The sequence below is a fragment of the Aquarana catesbeiana genome, linkage group LG02 (genome assembly GCF_042186555.1).
Source record: "Aquarana catesbeiana isolate 2022-GZ linkage group LG02, ASM4218655v1, whole genome shotgun sequence".
Lineage (NCBI taxonomy): Eukaryota > Metazoa > Chordata > Amphibia > Anura > Ranidae > Aquarana > Aquarana catesbeiana.
Window position 1 is genome coordinate 750,744,133 of NC_133325.1, and position 18,594 is coordinate 750,762,726.

Sequence of the window (18,594 nt, forward strand, 5' to 3'; positions counted from 1 at the left end):
CGATTCAATGAAGCTCTTGCTTCCCTTGAGGAGCATTCTCCCTGTGCCATTGTGTTGCTGAGGTGGGCTCCCCATGCCCAGGAACTTGCATCCGTTGTGATCCTCCGGGATATAGCAATGGACCATGGTAGACCTCTTGTTAGGTGCAGGTGTGTCTTCCACCACCACAAGTTTCTTTTTACCCTGGAGGGCATCAAGATCCTTGATTCCAGGGAACTTACGTCTCCCTCCCAGTTCCTTAGTAGAAACGGCTGTAATGGACGTTGATGAAATCTTGCCCATGGTACTGCGGGAAAGCAAGAGGTCATCAGACCCACTGCTCTTGAAACCTCTCTCAGCGAGACCGACTGATTGGTCTTGTGAGGCTGACACCGTTTGCATCATTTTTGAGACCTTTTCCCGCAGGAGAAAGATTTTTTTGTACTACTGAGCAAAATTCGTACCCCAGATATGTCACTTTCTGGGCCAGAATTAAAGACGACTTCTCTTTGTTTATTAACCAGCCTAGAGATTGAAGGAAGTCTTGTACAGCCTGGAGATCCACTAATAACTTTTGGAAGGCTGGATGGATAGGGATGTGCAGATAGGCATCTCTCAATTCCAAAGAGGCCATGAAGCAGTTTGGGTAAAGCAGGTTTTTGATTGAGAACACAGTCTCCGTTCAGGATCAATATTTTTCTGACTGCTTTCTGATGACAAATATATGGGAATAAAATCCCCAAAAATCCCTTGCCCTAATCCGAACGGGGAACCGGGATAAGGACCTTTTATATTAACAAATCTCCAATTTGGAGACCCAGGGCTCTCACTTTTACCCGATCTTGGGGAGAGAAGGTGACCAACAATCGCACTGGTGGCTGACAAGAAAAATCCAGCCTGTAACCATTGGTCACTAGGTCCAGGATGAATAGACTTGGTGACTGCTACCCATTGTGGGAGAAAAGCCCTCAATCTTCCTCCCACTGGGAGACACGAGTCACTGTGGCTTGGCGGGTTGTTGGGAGGGTTAAACAAGACGCCCCCTCTACCTCTGCCATTGTGCCCTGTCCAATGTTTTTTGGGCCTATTGTCCCTTTCTCTAGGACCTTGCTGCCTATTTTGGTCACAAAAAAAAAAAAAAAAACAAAAAAAAAACAAAAACACTTTTGTCGGCTTTTTCTTATTCTCTGGAAAGGCCTTTTTTTCTATTGGTCGTGCGTTCCAGCGCCTCTTGCAGACCTGGGCCAAAAAGATGATCGCCTGGTAAAGGGAAGACCACAGACGTAACTTTGAGGCAGCGTCACCTGACCAGGTTTTAAGCCATAGGCTTCTTCTAGTCGAATTCACTAAGGCCGAGGTCGTTCTTACCGACTCTGCGGAAGAATCAGCCAAAAATCCCACTGCACGAAAGAGGAGAGGGAAAGATTTCAGAATCTGCTCTCTAGAGGTACCTGCCTACAAGTGTGTATTTGTGTCAACCATACTTCTAAATTTCTGGCTAGGGGCTACACAAGTGGAGGCCAGAGCTGGTTTAAGATTCCCAATGGCTGAGTTCCAGGCTCTGTGAAGGATATCCTTTCTTTTATCCTTCGAATCCCTAAGCGCGCCCATATCGTCAAACGCTAGGTCCGAGTTTTTTGAAACTTTTGAAAGAGGTGTGTCTAACTTAGGATTTTTGTTACATGGCTGCGCTGTATCCTCTTCAAATAGAAACCTTCTTTTAAGGTTACCGGAAAAGAAAGGTTTTCCCCACTCCAGCTTATTAGTATCAAGAAGGGAACTATGCACCGGAAAAACCCTAGCCTTTTTCTTATGCAAAGCTTTGTACATAAGGTCATGTTTGGACAATTGTACCTTCTCTTCTATATCAACTGTCGTATAGATATCATTTGTAGATGATTTGTTAAAGGCTAACTTATACCTCCAGCCCCTTGCGGATTCTTTATCCCTGGGACCTGTATCTGACCCTGATTCTTCCGGAGAAGACTGGGCAGATCTGGCTTCAGCCTCACAGAGTCTTCACTCTCCGCACTCTGCTGTGGAGCACTAGGACCGGCTGAAGTTTTAACTGAAGATGATTCCTCTGAGGGAACTTGAATCTTGTCAATTAGAGTTTTAAACAAGCTAAACGTAAGCTCATCTCTAACAGAAGTCAGCATTTTCTGGACAGGAGACTAACGGGGTCATCCTTAACTAGGCTGTCTATACTGGTGTGGCAAACTGCTTTGCTTCATGAGCTCAATTTGTTTCCACAAACCGCACATTTCCTTTTTGGTGGCTGCGCTTGGGCCTTGTCCAAGAGAACAAATGACCCCAATAAATGTTATGCCACCTACACTTCATAACAGCCCGTGCAGGAGGAAGGGGGGGGGGGGGGGGGGGGGGGGAGTGCACCTAGTCCCTACTAGTTACAAGGGGGAGAACACTCACAGGATGTGCAAGTAAAATACACTTCAGGCTTACCTGTCAGGTGCTGGTGTTAGGGCCTGCTTCCACTGCCTGTGTAGGTATCGCAGAGGTGTCCATCCCGCCCCTGTAGTGGTCCACAGCCTCTGCTGGGTTTCACCCTTTTAAACACCAGCTTCCCAGTGTCCCTGTTTGCGCCGTTTAGAGACAGGAACTAGCGTCTCAGGCGCCCGCTGATGACGTCACACGCCCCGGAAACGACCCCACCGGGTACTTCCTGTGGGCCAGCTTGGAACACAACTTCGACCCCTTCACGCACGCAGCTACCTCTTCCCTTGCACACTCCAGCCACACTGTTTAACAGGGAAAGAACAGCCGATTGCCGCCATGCGGCTCGCAGACCGGAGCGTACAACGTGGTGCTGGCATTCCCCATGCACTGAGAAGCAGGGACAGCAGCCACAAGCCTACTCCACTGGTGGATGTGCCACTCTGGGACCTAAGAAAAAGGCAGGAATACCACCCCAAAACGCCACAGGAGCCGTGCTCATGAGACCTAGGGGAACTAGTTCCAGGAAACATGTTACCCCCCTCTGGAGGAAACACTAATACTAACACAGGGCCTGGAGGACCGCCCTTTTATCTTGTGGGGGTTAACGTGTTTCCTGTCCTGGTAGGAGGAGCCCTAGGTCTCATGGGCTGTCCTGGAAGATGCTTAGAGAAAAATAACTTAACCTCCAGAGCCTTCCCAGATTTAAAGTGGTTCTAAAGCCTTAAGGTTTCTACCTTAATGCATTCTATGCATTAAAGTGCAAAGCGTCATGTGCTGCAGATTCCCCCTCAATCAACTGTTGTGCCGGTTAAGCATGAGTGGACCAAGCCATCCACTCTATGTCAACAGACAGGGCGGCTCGGTAGCGAGAGCGCACAGGTGCCCCCCATGGAAAGTGGCTTCTGAAGAGGAGCCTGGAGCGCAGAAGAGAAGAGAATCGGGGCTGGTCTGTGCAAAACCACTGCACAGAGTAGGTAAGCAGATGATGATTATTTAGAAAAAACTGCGGCCTGTTGTGTCCTTGATGGCACTGAGAGCAGACCCGAAGAGATACCGTGTCTCTCAAAGGCAATGCAGGGTAAGTGCTTCTTAGATGCAAACTCTGGAGCTCAACACTTAAAGCAGCATTCCACCCACATTTTGAACTTTTTGCCCCTGCATTTGTGACTACTGCTCGATTAATCATTGGTCACTTTTTTTCCCAGCAAGGTATGTACCTTATATCACCAGGCAATGCTCCGTTCTTTGCCACGGCGAGGTACGTCGTTTTCGCCCGGAAGCCACGCATTGGCTCTTGGGATGGCCTCAGAGAAAACCAAAGTACGTTTTTTTTTTTGTTTTGTTTTTTACCAGAAAGACTACTACTCACACTGATTTATATATTTGTAGGTGCAACCATCAGTTTTTTTTTTTTTTTTAAACCAAGCAGCTGGAACGCCTCTAAGTTAAAATGATCTCTGCAAGTGAACTGACAGACTCATGCAGGACATCTCCAACAGCCCATCAACACAGTAGCTGAGGACTACAGTAATTTCTTTCAAATGTTTCAATTGCCAAGAGTTCACTGCAAGATTGATCCAATCCCTTCCAATAGCCTTTAGTTAGTGTTTGATAAATCAAGCTCATGGCTAAAAAAGGTGCCCTAGACAGAACCATAATTTTATCAGTAGGAAGGGCTGGGAAAAAAATCTATTTAAATCTTGAATCGAGTTGAGAGGTCAAATCGACTCAAAAATTTAAGCAAATCGATTTTCTTAGATTTTTTTTTTTTTCACCGCGCCGGTCCGGAGGCGCTGCGGGCATGAGTTTTTAGGCGAGGCCGCGGCTTCGGCCTAGTCCGCGGCTACGGCCGGACGGCGCAGACTAGGCCGAAGCCGCGGCCTCGCCTAAAAACTCATGCTCGCAGCGCCTCCGGACTGGCGCGGACACCGCGCCGGGCCTGAAGAACTGCGGGCAAGGAGTTTTTAGGCGAGGCCGCGGCTTCGGCCTAGTCCGCGAGGCCGGACGCCGTGGACTAGGCCGAAGCCGCGGCCTCGCCTAAAAGCTCATGCCCGCAGCGCCTCAGGACCGGCGTGATTTCCAAAAAAAAAAAAAAAAAACTCGATTCGAATCGTGAATCGAGTTTTTTTTTAAGAGAATCGAAGATTTTTTTTTTTAAGAAAATCTCCCAGCCCTATCAGTAGGGTCCTTAAAGTGGATCTAAACTCAATTTTTTTTAAATTAAGGCTTGCACAGTATAGGATTTCATGTCATCTGTGCCCAGTCTTGCCACAAAGAGTTAATCCAGCTCTGAGCAGTTATCTTTTCCGGGAGATAAAAACTGACAAAGAATTCTAGTCAGTTTCTCCCCCTTGCTGTGAGTGACAGGTGATTTACATTTCTCATGCACAAGCCTGAGAAAGACATTCTGTGTACTTCAGATCCCCTCCTTTCTTCTCCAGCTCTCCCAGGATTGGTTGCTCAACACCTCAGCATGATTGGGCATGCTGAAGTCATGTGGTGACTTTCCTGGGTTTTGACTGGATGTTTGTGATCATAGCAGAAGTTCAGTGTAAGAAATACACAGGAGAAAATGCATGTTGACAAGGGGAGTGTAGAGGTGGGCGGGGAGTCTGACATCACGACTCCACCCACCGAGCTCCGAACAACAGACCCACCCCCATAGAATCTGCATTTTTCAGGTCTCATAACAGACAGAGGAGAGACATTTGACAGGTAAGGATACATGCAGTGAGGCATGTATATCCTTACAGATCAGCGCTATGGCAGTAGTTGCGAAAGGATGAGAATGGGTTTAGTACTCGCCAATACCAAATTACCGATATCTACTGCAATGGTTTTGTTTTCACTTCAGCTGTCAGCAGTAGTACAAAGCATTGAAAAAAGTTATTTACAAATGAAATACATTTTTTTTATTTTGCGCTTTTTTGCTAGGATACTAGCATTTTTTTTGCTAGTGTCCAATCTCCTGCAGGTGGTTGTAGAACACAAAAGGTTTAAGACTTCCTGCATCCATGGAGTGGGTTAGGGTTATGGGGTACACCCAAGACAACGTGTCCAAAAGCTTTGCCAGTGTCCAATCACCCAAAAGCAGCCTAAAAGTCCGGTCTAAGATATTACACTTACTTGGCTCATTGTCAAAACCGAATGCAATGTAAAACTTTAAATAGCTGACTATAGAAATATGATAGCAATAAAGGCCCACTGGGTATCAACAGCACAATTGGTTTTCCTAATCTGTGCAAAAACTAAACTTTTCCTGTTAACATCATACAAAGAATATGCTTCAGGTATAATGCAAAACAAACTTGTCTTATTTCAGATATTTAAAAGTAATATGAACACGATTATGGGAAGGGAAAAACAAACAAAACAAAAAACACTTGCCAGCTTAACCACTTCAGCCCTGGAAGAATTCACCCCCTTCCTGACCGGGCCATTTTTTACGAAACGGCACTGCGTCGCATTAACAATTGCGCGGTTGTGCGATGCTGTACCCAAACAAAATTGACGTATTTTTTCCCCCCACAAATAGAGCTTTCTTTTGGTGGTATTTGATCACCTCTGTGGTTTTATAAAAAAAAAAAAAAGACAATTTTGAGGGGAAAAAAAAAAAAAAAAAAAAAAATTTTTGTACCTTTTGCTATAATATCCCCAATAAAAAAAAAAAAAAAAAAAGAAGGTTTTCCTCAGTTTAGGCCAATATGTATTCTTCTACATATTCTTGGTAATAAAAATCGCAATAAGCGTATATTGATTGGTTTGCACAAAAGTTATAGCGTCTACAAACTATGGGAAAGATTTATGGCATTTTTATTTATTTTTTTACTAGTAATGGCAGCGATCTGCGATTTTTATAGGGACTGCGACATTATGGCAGACAGATCGAACGCTTTTTTGGGACAACTGACAATTATACAGCGATCAGTGCTATAAAAATGCACCGATTACTGTGTAAATGTCACTGGCAGGGAAGAGGTTAACACTAGTTGCAGTCAAGGGGTTAACAGTGTTCCCTCGTGTGTGCTCTAACTGTAGGGGGATGGAAGTGACTAGAGGAGATGTCAGATCGTTGTTAATAGCTAGTAGGAACATGATCTGTCTCTCCTCACAGAACAGGGATTTGTGTGTTTACACACACGTCCCGGCTCTCATGCCTGTCGGCCACGCGCATAAAGGGCCCATGTACAGCTACGACGGCTCGTGGGAATGTGCCGACCTGCTGCAGTATGACGGCTGCTGGTCAGCAAGCGGTTAAATACAGGTATATAGAAAAACTCTATGCTCGTGCAAGGGTGAAGTCAGATTTCGATAAGAGTTCTACCAACTGGCAAACAGACAAAACATGCTTGACAAAATTGCAAATAATCAGGATTTTAGGGAAAGAAAATAGATTTTAAACATCAAGTTGTATATAAAATAAAAAGTCCTACCTTCTTCATTAGCGGAAGAATCTGCCAGTGATTCAGGTGGTGCACCACTCACTGCCATATCCAGCAATGGCTGTATGATCTCAATTTTAAATACTCCATTTTTTTGCCACAAGTTCAAAACGCGGACAATTTTACTCTGGAAAGATGGTTGAAAATTTAAATTACAAAAATTCTACCATTTTGTTTGTAGTCTGATGACAGAATCATTAACAGTGAAGGATACTTCAAGAAATCCAGTGAGGAAAGAAATCCAAAAACTGCTTTGTTTAACAGGTACAGGCTTTGATCTCAAAATTCTGATCCTTGCATAGACTAACCTTAACAAGCTTGCAGCCAATGATTTCTAAAGTTTAAATGAGTATACTAGGGATCGACCGATAATCGGTGCAGCTGATCTTAACTTTTTTTAGACGTATCTGTAACAAAACTAACCGATATTACTTCAAGGGGTTTTACCAGGGTGATGCATGCAGTTCTTTATAGTGGACGTAAGCTTTATTGAAACAACCGACGCGGCTCAGCAGCCGCTCGGCTGTTATTACAAACAGCGGGAGGGGACGCCCTCCTCCCTTCGCCCTCTCCGCTCCCACTGGGAGGCCCGAACAACCAGCTGGCCGAAGACCCGAACAAAGCCGATGCTTCGTTGGCGTCTAGGATCTAGTAACCTGGAAGCGATGTCACAATATCACTTCCCGGGGTTACTGGCATCTTAAAAAACGCCAGTTTAAAAAAAAAAAAAAATTAAGTATTTAAAAACGCTGATCTTGACGTTTTGAAGACTTTCAAGTGCATAGGAGGGGTTTGGGGTCTTCTAGACCTCCGATCCCTCCATAAAGAGTACCTGTCACTGCCTATTACTCTCACAAGGGATGTTTAAAACCCTTGTGACAGCAATAACCGTGACAAAAAATAAATATTTTAAATGTACAGAATATCGGCACATATCAGCTAACGGCCTGAGAGGTGGCCGAAATATCGGTATTGTATAGGCAGCGAAAATAATATCGGTCGATCCCTAGTATATACTTCAAATTACTGGGTCTCTTGGCAAGATATCTGAACATTGTACACCACAGCAGATTATAACTTGCACTGGAGAACATTAAACAGAGGATCAGATTGTGGTGCCTACAGCGCAATGCAATTCCTATTCGGACAAAAGACACCCAAAGTGTGGAAAATCTGTTCTCTATTCAGTTTTCTAGGTTTTGAAAAATAAACCGACATCAACAAGATGGTTAAAAAAAAATTAAAGTTCTTTTATAATTTAAAGCAGCAGAACTTCACTCCAAGTGTAGTTACGCTGGTTCCCCTGACTTATCAGTACACATTACCCTTTCTGCAATCCTCACCTAGACAAGTTACAGCTGGCTCCTGTATTTAAGATAATGACGCCAGCGACGGGTAAGAATAACTGGCTGCGGTAAGACAGGGCTAGACCCCAGAAACTAGTAAGTACCTGATTTTAACAGTTAGCAGCGCATTTGTAGCTGCAGACAAAAAAAAAAAAACAAAAAAAAAAAAGTTACTCTTAAGTAGGCATACAATTCATTTTAAAGGTTGATGTCTACATCTAATTCATCAATGCCTATTCACCAATGGCATCCTATCAAAATGAGCAAAAAAAATGAGCTTAACTGACAGCCAGGAGGCCCTCTAGAAACCAGTGAGCAATTTTAACACTGGCTACTTTAGAGCCAAGAGAAAACCTCCAAAAATGTATTGACACAAAGGAAACCTGTATTAATTCTAATCTCTTAAACGTGTAAGCTACATAGCTCTAATATCGAGACCCTGACCTGAAACCAACATAGAGATCAAGTCCTTCTTGCAACACTCTAGACGAGTGTATGAGTACAGTTACTCAAAGAACTAAACCTACTATTAGGACAGTAAGGAATTCAAAAAGGAGGTTAGAAAAACAAGCCTACATATTTCCCTCCCCAGGACACGTTTTACAGGACTGTGATGAGCAAGGCACCCAGTCATACGCACACATTAGCATTAATAAAGACGTGCCACCCCTGAAACTATATGTAAACAATAGCTTCTACTACCTTATCTTCCTCTGGACAGAGATACAAACACTGGAAAGATGCCGTTAGGTTCTTAGTAAATCTTGGACCAAATACATCTTTATCAATTCCAAACTGATGACGAGACTGACGAACTATTGAATCAATTACATACAATCCAGGGACCTTGTATTCAGGTTTACACTGAAAAAGAATTCAGAATGTTTAACAGCAGATTAACTTTAATACAATTTGTAATACTTTCTCCACACAAAAGGATTTCAATAGGTAGGTTGGAGAGTCAATCACCCACCAGTTTTATATATCCAGGGCCGTATTACCAAATAATGCTGCCCTATTCACAACTGAATGTTAATCCCCATTTGAACAAGCCTCACCCCTTGTGACAGTTAATTGAGTAAAAAATTGCCACTTTATTTTGTTATATATTGGAGACAGCATGTGGTCTGCTTTATATGCAGAGCTACTTTTCAGCTGTCCAGACCAAACAAGAGTGTGTGATGGTATTTTATTTTCTGAACAATAAGACCCCTTTCACACTGCGGGCGTTTTTCAGGCGCTACAACGCTAAAAATAGTGCCTGCATAGCGCCTGAAAAAAGCGGCTCCATTCACTCCAGTGTGAAAGCCCTCGGGCTTTCACACTGGAGAGGTGCGCTGGCAGGGCATCAGAAAAAGTCTTGCCAGCAGTTTCTTTGGAGCGGTGAACTCACCGCTCCTCCCCATTGAAATCAATGGGGCAACGCTGCGATGCCGCCGGCAAAACGCCACTCCGGTGGCGTTTTGCGGGCGGATTTAACCCCTTTTCGGCCGCTAGTGGGGGGTTAAAACCGCCCCGCTAGTGGCCGAATAGCACCGCTAAAACGACGGTAAAGCGGCGCTAAATATATCGCTGCTTTACCACTGACGCCCTAGGCGGCTCGGCGTGAAAGGGATGTAAAAGTCTAACGACTTGTCCAAGTATGTCCTTTAAACTGTCGGCCCAGAAGTCTATTGCTGACTTTGTCCACCTATAGATATTTTTGGGACAAAATAGAAAAACCGTTTAGTAAACGTTTGCTTGGTGTTGCCACTTGTTTCCTCGATGTCCTAGGCCATGATCTATTATAGCAAGCACAGCCCTACCTATATCTTATGAAAATTAAATTGTTGTCAAAGCAAAAAAAGTGTCAGGCTAATGCAGCAGAAGATGCCTCAGAAGTATGACTTTGTAATAGCGGTCTCAGCTGGGATGAACAATTTGCTACTAACAGATATATGAAGCCAATTTGTGATTTACCACACTAACAATGCAAATCTAAGTTCTAAATAATCTGACATTTAAGTACACATCACAAGAAAATTATGTGGAAATTTCTGACCTCTCATTTAGAGAATGTTAGCCTTCTGGCTGTCATGCCGATACCTTGGCTTCAACAGACTTGCTGACCTCCCCAAAAAAAGTACAAAACTGGGGAGGTTCCAACACTTATTTACAGCATGCTTGTTCCCATTTTGTGATTTAAAACGAAAACAAAAAAATACTGAAACCAGGCAAGTAGCATTTTCACAAAAAGGCTAGAAATGGCAGCACTAATACGTCTGTTATTACAAGTCTACATTAAAAGGGTTGGTAAGATGTACAGAGTCTATTAAAATAGGAAACAATACTGAATTCATAAAGAAACTCACCTTCTTAATAAACTTTTCCACAATTTGTACTACATGTTTGTAAAGCTATGGGGAAAAAAAAATGAAAAAAAAAAAAAAAATGAATAAGAACAAGCCTCAAGTTTAACAATGAAGAATATCAGCCACAAATACACTGATCTTACCTTTATTGCCTTTATAGCAGCCTTTGTGATCAAGATCATCTTTGCACGAGAAATTGGAGGCTTCATGTCCATGAGCGCAAAGAGCTAAGGGAAAAAAAATAAAAATAAACACAATGCAATTAACTCAAGAAAAAAAAATTCCTGTTTTGCCTGTGACATTTTAGTTTCTATTAACAGTCATCTATATCATTTCAAAATAAGCACTTTATATTTTTCCTAAAATCTTATAAATCATTACCCAGTTTTGTTAGATAAACATGAAATATCCATCAAGAGGTCTGCTCTTCCTGCACTGGACTTTTTACACTCTGTTCACACCTAGGCATTTTTCTGCTGTAAGCCTCAGCTCTAAAAACACCCAAGACAAATCCCATTCATTTCAATAGCCCCTGTTCACATCTGAGCATTTTGTCATCTGAAGCAAAACGTCTGAAGCTCAAAAAAGTACAAGAGCTTTTTTGGCAGATTACAGGCATTTTCTACTTTTTACATTGGTGACCTTAGACCTGTACAAAATTGCAGCAAAAATCGTGCGACTTGCCTGAAAACAAAATGCCTAGGTGTGAACAGAGGCTTAAAGTCAGCAAAACAGTGGCATTTAGGAACTTCAACTCAGTAGGATTTCCTTCCTTACAGTCCATGGAATCAAACGATACCCATGAGAATGATACGTCTTCGAACACCAGTTGCTGGACAAGGCTAGAGAGATCCAGCCACCTTGCTTACTCAGGGCAAAGTGATCGGGTCTCTAAAGATGAGACTTATACTCAATTATACACCACTTCACAGTGCTTCCCTGCTGCTCCGTGCTTCAAGCAAGTGAAAGGATGCAGGAGCTGGGCCTAGCAATTGGCCCTGAACACTGCCACATGGCCTAAGGGGATACTGTGAAGGCAAGTAAAAAAAAAAATAAGGTGGGTGGCCAGGGTGGGTGTTTTGGAGTAATGGGCTTTAATGAGACCTTTTACTTTTCTCTCAATGGACACGGTGACATGGTAAAGTAAATTGGTTATTAAGAAAAACAAATGAACAGCTTGCTGCTGTTGCCAGATTTTCAAACACACAAGATATTTCTTTAAAAGAGAAGAATGGTGGGTTTTTTTTTTAGATTCATACTTACCTAGGTGGATGCAGGATCAGATTGATGATGCTGCAGCTGTCCCCTGGCGTCTCTGCACTGAGAACTGAGCTACCGAACACCGCCGATGGCTCGGTTCTCTCACCTTCCTGAGCGGAGAGCTGCTGACTGTCAGCATCCCTCTGCTCCTCCACGCTTATTGGAGCGCTGAGATGTGGAGGGGCAGGGAGCAGCCATCTCAGCGGCTCGTGTGAGACTGCCATCAGTCAAAGCAGCTGGCGGATTCAGACTTCAGAAGTTGGGATGATGTGCTGCCTCGACTGATTGCAGTGATGTCAGTGGAGAGCTGACCGCTCCCTGCTGAAAACGGGTCACAGGAGTGCAAAACGAGTTGCACTCCTGTGACCCATAGGAGAAGCCCAGCTCAAAAGCTCAGGCTGGACTTCTCCTTTAACCGAGACAAGTTTCAGTTCCAAACTTTATTAAATCAAAGCAGAAAATAGACACTGAGGTATTTGAAAAAACCTTGAGCTAAAGCCAGCTGACGTCACAAACCCAGTCCAGGCTCTGAAAAAAACCCAACCATATGGTCAGGATCTACCCGGATACCTGCACTGGCAGCTGGCTTAGGCTCTCAGTAAGCAACTGAGTACCTGAGCCAGCCGCACCCAGCCCCCTCCATAGCTCAGCACTTCAGTGAGGACATGAGGGGCAGAGCAGAGAGCTGGTAACTGACATTCACCAGCTCTCTACTCACTGAAGGCTAAGAACCGAGCAATCGGCCATCTTTAAAATCACTCAGGTTCTCAGTCTTTGTGCTGCAGGGGGACAGATGCAGCATCAGATCAATGCTGCATCCATCTAGGCTAGTATAAATGGTTTGTTTTTCCTTTAGAAGCCCATACTTTTATTTTAAAGTGTTACTAAACCCACAACAGTAAAATCAGTCTGTATATGCAGTAAAGCATGCTGGTTATACTCACTGTGTAACCTAAAGAGTTAATACTCTGCATTGTGTAAAAAGGCTGTTTGATCCTGTATGCACAGATCCTCCTTCTTGCATTGCCCCCAAAAACATGTCCGGATAAGACCAAGCTCGTTGAGTCAGGCTGCACATGCTCAGTTTGGTGTGCATTGATAGGTTTTTTTTTTTTCCCTTGGGAGAGTGCGTCAATGATCAGCACAGGGCCAATTGGCACAGTCCAGACAGAGGGTCAGGGGTCCTGTGTCCTAATAGGGCAGCCAGTGCAGTATGGAAACTTTACCTACAAGCAGGCACTGAGAAGTTACAAAACTGCTATATACTGCTGATGACAAAAGGTATTTAGCAGTTTATATTTACTAAAATTATTCCATGTACTGTGGGAGACCAGATCTAGTGAATGCAGGGTCCTGAGTTTAGTAACAGTTTAAGGATAGCCCACAGCAGTGTGTACATCTCTAAATCAGGATCACTATAGAATATATATTTGAAATGTGCAGGTCTACAAAAAGCATTGCAGAACCTAATCCTTATGATCACAGGAGATCAAATACATGAGGAATTGGCTAGTTGAGGATATGACAACTATTTAGGGCTGCAACTATTACTTGGAGAGTTAATGGATTGGGCTAGTGGCCAACACTTATAAGGGCAGAGCTGTAAACCATGAAGAGAGTTGACCAAGCAGAATAAGGGACTGTGTACATGTTGTTCAAATTAGAACAGCTTTTTGCCCCTGCAAGACAATTGAAATGCAAAAAGAGGTCAAGGCATCTTAGAGCAAGGTTAGAATGACCTGCCAAGAAATTAACAAGAACCTCAAAATGTAGGCAGAATGCACCTGAAAAGGTGGTCACATTTGCACAGCTACATAAGCCTTTATATTTTAGCAAAGCACAGATATTAGCTCTAGCAACACTACATGAATTATGGATGCCTAAAGTATATGTGAAACCGTACCTTGTGAAACAACCTATTCAGCTTAGACCAGAAATGCAAGGCAAAAAAAGCACGCGTGTGTGTGTGTAAAATATATAATAATTACAATTTCTTTGATCACATGCCCTCTGATCTCAGCTGCACAAGTGGCTTAGAGAGCTGGGGTTGCAGACTGCAGGGGGACATTTCGTGTTAGCGCAAGTCTTACAGGCAGGCTGTCCTCCCATACAAGACAAAGAACACTAGGATGGATGTGCCTCCATTCCACACTGTAAGGCAGCCATCACATCTAAGAATTCCTAAGTTGCAGTATAATAAACGTTTTCTTTTGTATGTAATACAGAGGAAGGAGGATGCTGCATGTCGGCCCACAGCTCTGAAGAAACGGCGCAAGTATACCCTTCCTTCAGAGCGCATACTTCGGTGATGTCACCGACTGCTGCTTGTTAGACTCTCCTAAATGGTACACATTTAGGAGATATACATTTTACCTACAGGGAAGCTTTAATTATAAGCTTACCTGTAGGTAAAAATAATGAGCGAATTTACTACCACTTTAATGGGATACTGAACAGACCTCTGAATTTTAGTTCAATACTTACACATTTGGCATGTATATATTAAAGAAACCTTTCCTAAGGGAATCATGAAAGTTGCTACTGCTGACTCGTTCTTCAAAATGTCAGTTGTATGGATATTACTGTAGAAAGTGAGGGCACATCTTTACATTGAGGAATCTAAAGATTCAACAGACTGAGTGCCGGACCTTGCAGATGGACTGAAAGTCAAGTTTGTGGGGTTTCGGCATGGAGATGGAAGGATTGGAGAAAAGGGACTTGACTAGACACAGAATCTGTTCTCTAGGCCTTCTCTGCTGGGGAAGAATCAGCCAACAGTAGCATCCTCTGAAATTATCAAGAGTCAGTCTGAAAAGACATCCCTCAAAAGGCCACACAGATCAAAACACTTTATGCACAAAAGGTTACACAGTCTAGCAGTTTTGTCAGACATGCCCTATGCATATGTATCGGGGTGGATTAAAAATAATAAAAAAATAAATAAATAAATATCAAACTTTTTTGATTTTTATCTAAATTTGTTTTAATAAAATGCTTTTGGGGTAAAAAATATATCCAAAGAGTTTTCTATTTAAGATACATTATTCATTTGGTTTATTCAGCATGAAATGGAGCTTAGTTATATAGCATGAGGATGTATATTCTGCAATATTTACATTTTTAGTAAACTCATTTAATGAATCCAAGCTCTGCAAGCTGAGAACATGCACTGCAATGATGCATTCACACAATTTCACAGCAACCATGAGATAAAACAAAGTTCAAGAATATTCCTTTATCCCATTGTTTTGCAAATCTATGTACAGTACAAACTACAGATTGCTTGAAGAGAGATGCATCTGTACCAGACTCCAAGTGAGGAGGAAGGACAAGCAGTAAAAATGAAAGTGAAACCTAAGCAGCGTATAAACCTTGTGATCTTTCTGCTCAGCTTGAAGTGCTTTATTCCTCCTTTAAGGAGTAAAATGATAGCAGGCTGTAAAAGAGGCCCAGTTTGGAAATATTTACTAACCTGACGGCTTTTTATTCTAAATAGGAAACCTTCATTTTGTTTGCCAATGATAAAGATTCTAACTACCAGCAATAATGAGACCTTACATTTAAAGAGCACCTGTCATTTCAGATCCATCATTGCAGCACCTGTTAGCGGGCATCCACTCACCTGCTGCCCCCACGTCCCTCACCTTGTTGTGTCACTGCCACATCACCAGCTGTCCCATTAAAGTAAATGGGACTGTCGGTGAGTCAACAGCGGGTCAGAGGAGGAGTTGCTGCGGGACAGAGGTGACATTTGCTCTACCACTTATCAATTTAAAATAGTTGATTTGAATCAAGCATTTTTACTAGCGATTTAAATCTAATCCACCCTATCTATTAGCATAAGATAGATGTAGAAAGGGAAAGAGGCTTCAAGCAAACCATCACAATTTCAAACACGTTTAAGGCTACAGTCATCTGCTCCATGCATTCAATAAGGGATCAAACGCAGCAGTAAAGGCGCGCATCTTCACTGGTCTCACGATTCCATTATCTGTCAACTATTCGATTCCATGATGCATCACGATTACTGCCCATGCCCTATTTTATCGGTTCTTAAACAAAAAAAAACACCCACACAAACACACACTCTGCATGTAGCAAAGTCTAAACACAGCAGACAACTTAAAGAAGTGCTCCAGGCTTCCCCAAAATATGAGGAGATGGTTTAGAGAGACTGCAGACACAGTACAAGAGATGGTTCAGAGACTGCAGACAATGTCCCCATAATGTCCCCGCCAAATGACAATGTATGCCATTTCAATAATTATGGCTTATGTATGTCTTATTGTAGGGTTGTCCCGATACCGATACTAGTATCGGTACCGATACCGAGCATTTGCCCAAGTACTTGTACTCGGGCAAATGCTCCCGATGCTCCCCCCAATACCTAGAGGACAGCTGTGATCGGCACGTGGGGGAGTTACAAGATTCTCCCCCAGCGGCTTTAGTGACATACAGCGGTGATCGTTCACCGCTGACTGTCACTGCATCCTCCTCCATGCCCCCTCCGTTCTGCTCTCCTTCTGTCCCCCTACGCTGTCCCCTCCATTCTGCTCTCCTTCTGTCCCCCCCGTTCTGCTCTCCTCTGTCCCCCTCCGCTGTCCCCTCCGTTCTGCTCTCCTCTGTCCCCCTCCGTTCTGCTCTCCTCTGTCCCCCTCCGTTCTGCTCTCCTCTGTCCCCCTCCGTTCTGCTCTCCTCTGTCCCCCTCCGTTCTGCTCTCCTCTGTCCCCCTCCGTTCTGCTCTCCTCTGTCCCCCTCCGTTCTGCTCTCCTCTGTCCCCCTCCGTTCTGCTCTCCTTCTCTGCCCCCCTACGCTGTCCCCCTCCGTTCTGCTCTCCTTCTCTGTCCCCCTACGCTGTCCCCTCCGTTCTGCTCTCCTTCTGTCCCCCTCCGCTGTCCCCTCCGTTCTGCTCTCCTCTGTCCCCCTCCGCTGTCCCCTCCGTTCTGCTCTCCTTCTCTGTGCCGCCGCCCCCCTCCTCCTTCCTTTGTGTATGGATAGAGTCAGCTGACTCTGTCCATTCACATAACTGAAACATTGTAATCTCCTGTGATTACGATGTGTCAGTTTATGAATGGAGAGGAGCCGCTGTCTTCTCTCCATTCATCTCAGTGCAGCTGAGGCTGCAGAGAAAGGGACTGGGGAATCTCTATCCTCGGTCTCTTTCTCTGTCTCAAGGGGGAGATATTAGAGGTCTGTTAAGACCCTGATATCTCACCAAAGCCCCCCAACAGGGCTGATAAAAAAAAAAAAAAAAACACCCACACACACACACACACACACACATACACCGTTCACACCCCCCCCCCCCCAAAGAAAAAGAAAGCACTGTTAAAAAAAAAAAAAAACACTGTCACGTGACATAAAAAGTATCAGTAATCGGTATCAGCGAGTACTTGAAAAAAAGTATCGGTACTTGTACTCGGTCCTAAAAAAGTGGTATCGGGACAACCCTATCTTATTGTCTTGGTGATTGATTCATATCACAACTTCATTGACACAAAAGAAAAAAAAAAGTAAAAAAAAAAAGAAAGGTTTTTTTTTGTATCAATGAAGTTGCGATGTGAATCAAATCACCAAGACAATAAGACAAACAATAATTAATGAAATGGTATAGTCAGTTTAATGCTTAGGTCCACCATCAAGTTTATTTATCATTTTTATTACAGTCAATCGGTCATAATTTGGCAAATTTGCACATAATGGTGCAGATATAAACTGAGTGTCTGACTTAAGTACCGGATGATGATGACAGAGCGTGCACTGGTTTCCCGCTGCCCGCAGAAGCCTGTTGTGAGGCTGGGGATGACATCAGTGGGTGGTAGGAAAAGAGGGTGCAGCTAGCGCCCACAGCTCACTTCGGCTCAGTTTGCAGAGGCGGGGCACAGCGCCTTTCGTCGGCTAATGCCCACGGCTCAGTTCAGAATGGCAAGGCACAGCACGGATGAAGTCATCCAAAAAACGATTTTGGTTGCAGCATTGATACCGAATCACTGATGGCAGAATCGGAATGCATCGATGCTGCGATTAAATGCAACACCCCTACGCAGCAGAAGATACCTTAAGGAACATTGACCAATCACACATTGTTTGAAAATGGAGAACCCGCCAGAAACAATAGGATAGTTGAAAAGCCTTCAAACCGCTTATCAGCTGGGTCCTTTAACAATATGCTTACTGTACCGGTGGAAGATGTACTCCATTTTAAAAAGGATAGGTTTGTCTTTTCTTAAGAAATAAAATGGTGAGCACACAAAACTCTCCTCCCTCCCCACTGCACTTAGCTGCTTTAAAGGGGTTGTAAAGTTAATTTTTTTTTTTTTTTTTTTAAATAACAAACATGTTATACTTACCTTCACTGTGCAGCTCGTTCTGCACAGAGTGGCCCCGAACCTGGTCTTCTGGGGTCCCTCGGCGGCTGTTTCAGCTCCTCCCCGCAAGCATTTACCACCTTAATGCGAGCTCCCTCGCACGGTGGTGAGTGCTTGCGGGCGCGCTCCCGTGATACAGCCGGCGGCTATAGCCGCTCGCTGTATCACTCGGCCCCGCCCCCCGGCGCGCCACGTCATCGGATGTGATTGACAGCAGCGCGAGCCAATGGCTGCGCTGCTTTCAATCCATCCACTGCAGCCAATCAGCGACCAGGCTGAGCTGCAATGAAGAGGACGAGCAGCGAAGATTCGAGGCGTCAGGTAAGTAAAACGGGGGGCCTGGGGGCGGCGGTACTGTCAAAAGTTTTTTCACCTTAATGCATAGAATGTA

General features: G+C 43.9%; 1 protein-coding gene across 3 annotated transcripts in view; it reads right to left on the reverse strand.

Moving 5' to 3' along the window:
• SCAF4 (SR-related CTD associated factor 4) overlaps positions 1-18,594 on the reverse strand; it is a 117,167-nt gene that overhangs the window by 77,802 nt on the left and 20,771 nt on the right. For all 3 annotated transcript variants that reach the window (XM_073617114.1, XM_073617115.1, XM_073617113.1), the window contains exons 2-5: positions 10,719-10,802; positions 10,576-10,620; positions 8,927-9,088; positions 6,870-7,005 (exon numbers count right to left, since the gene is read on the reverse strand). In XM_073617114.1, coding sequence (XP_073473215.1) covers positions 6,870-7,005; positions 8,927-9,088; positions 10,576-10,620; positions 10,719-10,802 — 427 coding nt within the window. The remainder of the gene's footprint in view (positions 1-6,869; positions 7,006-8,926; positions 9,089-10,575; positions 10,621-10,718; positions 10,803-18,594) is intronic.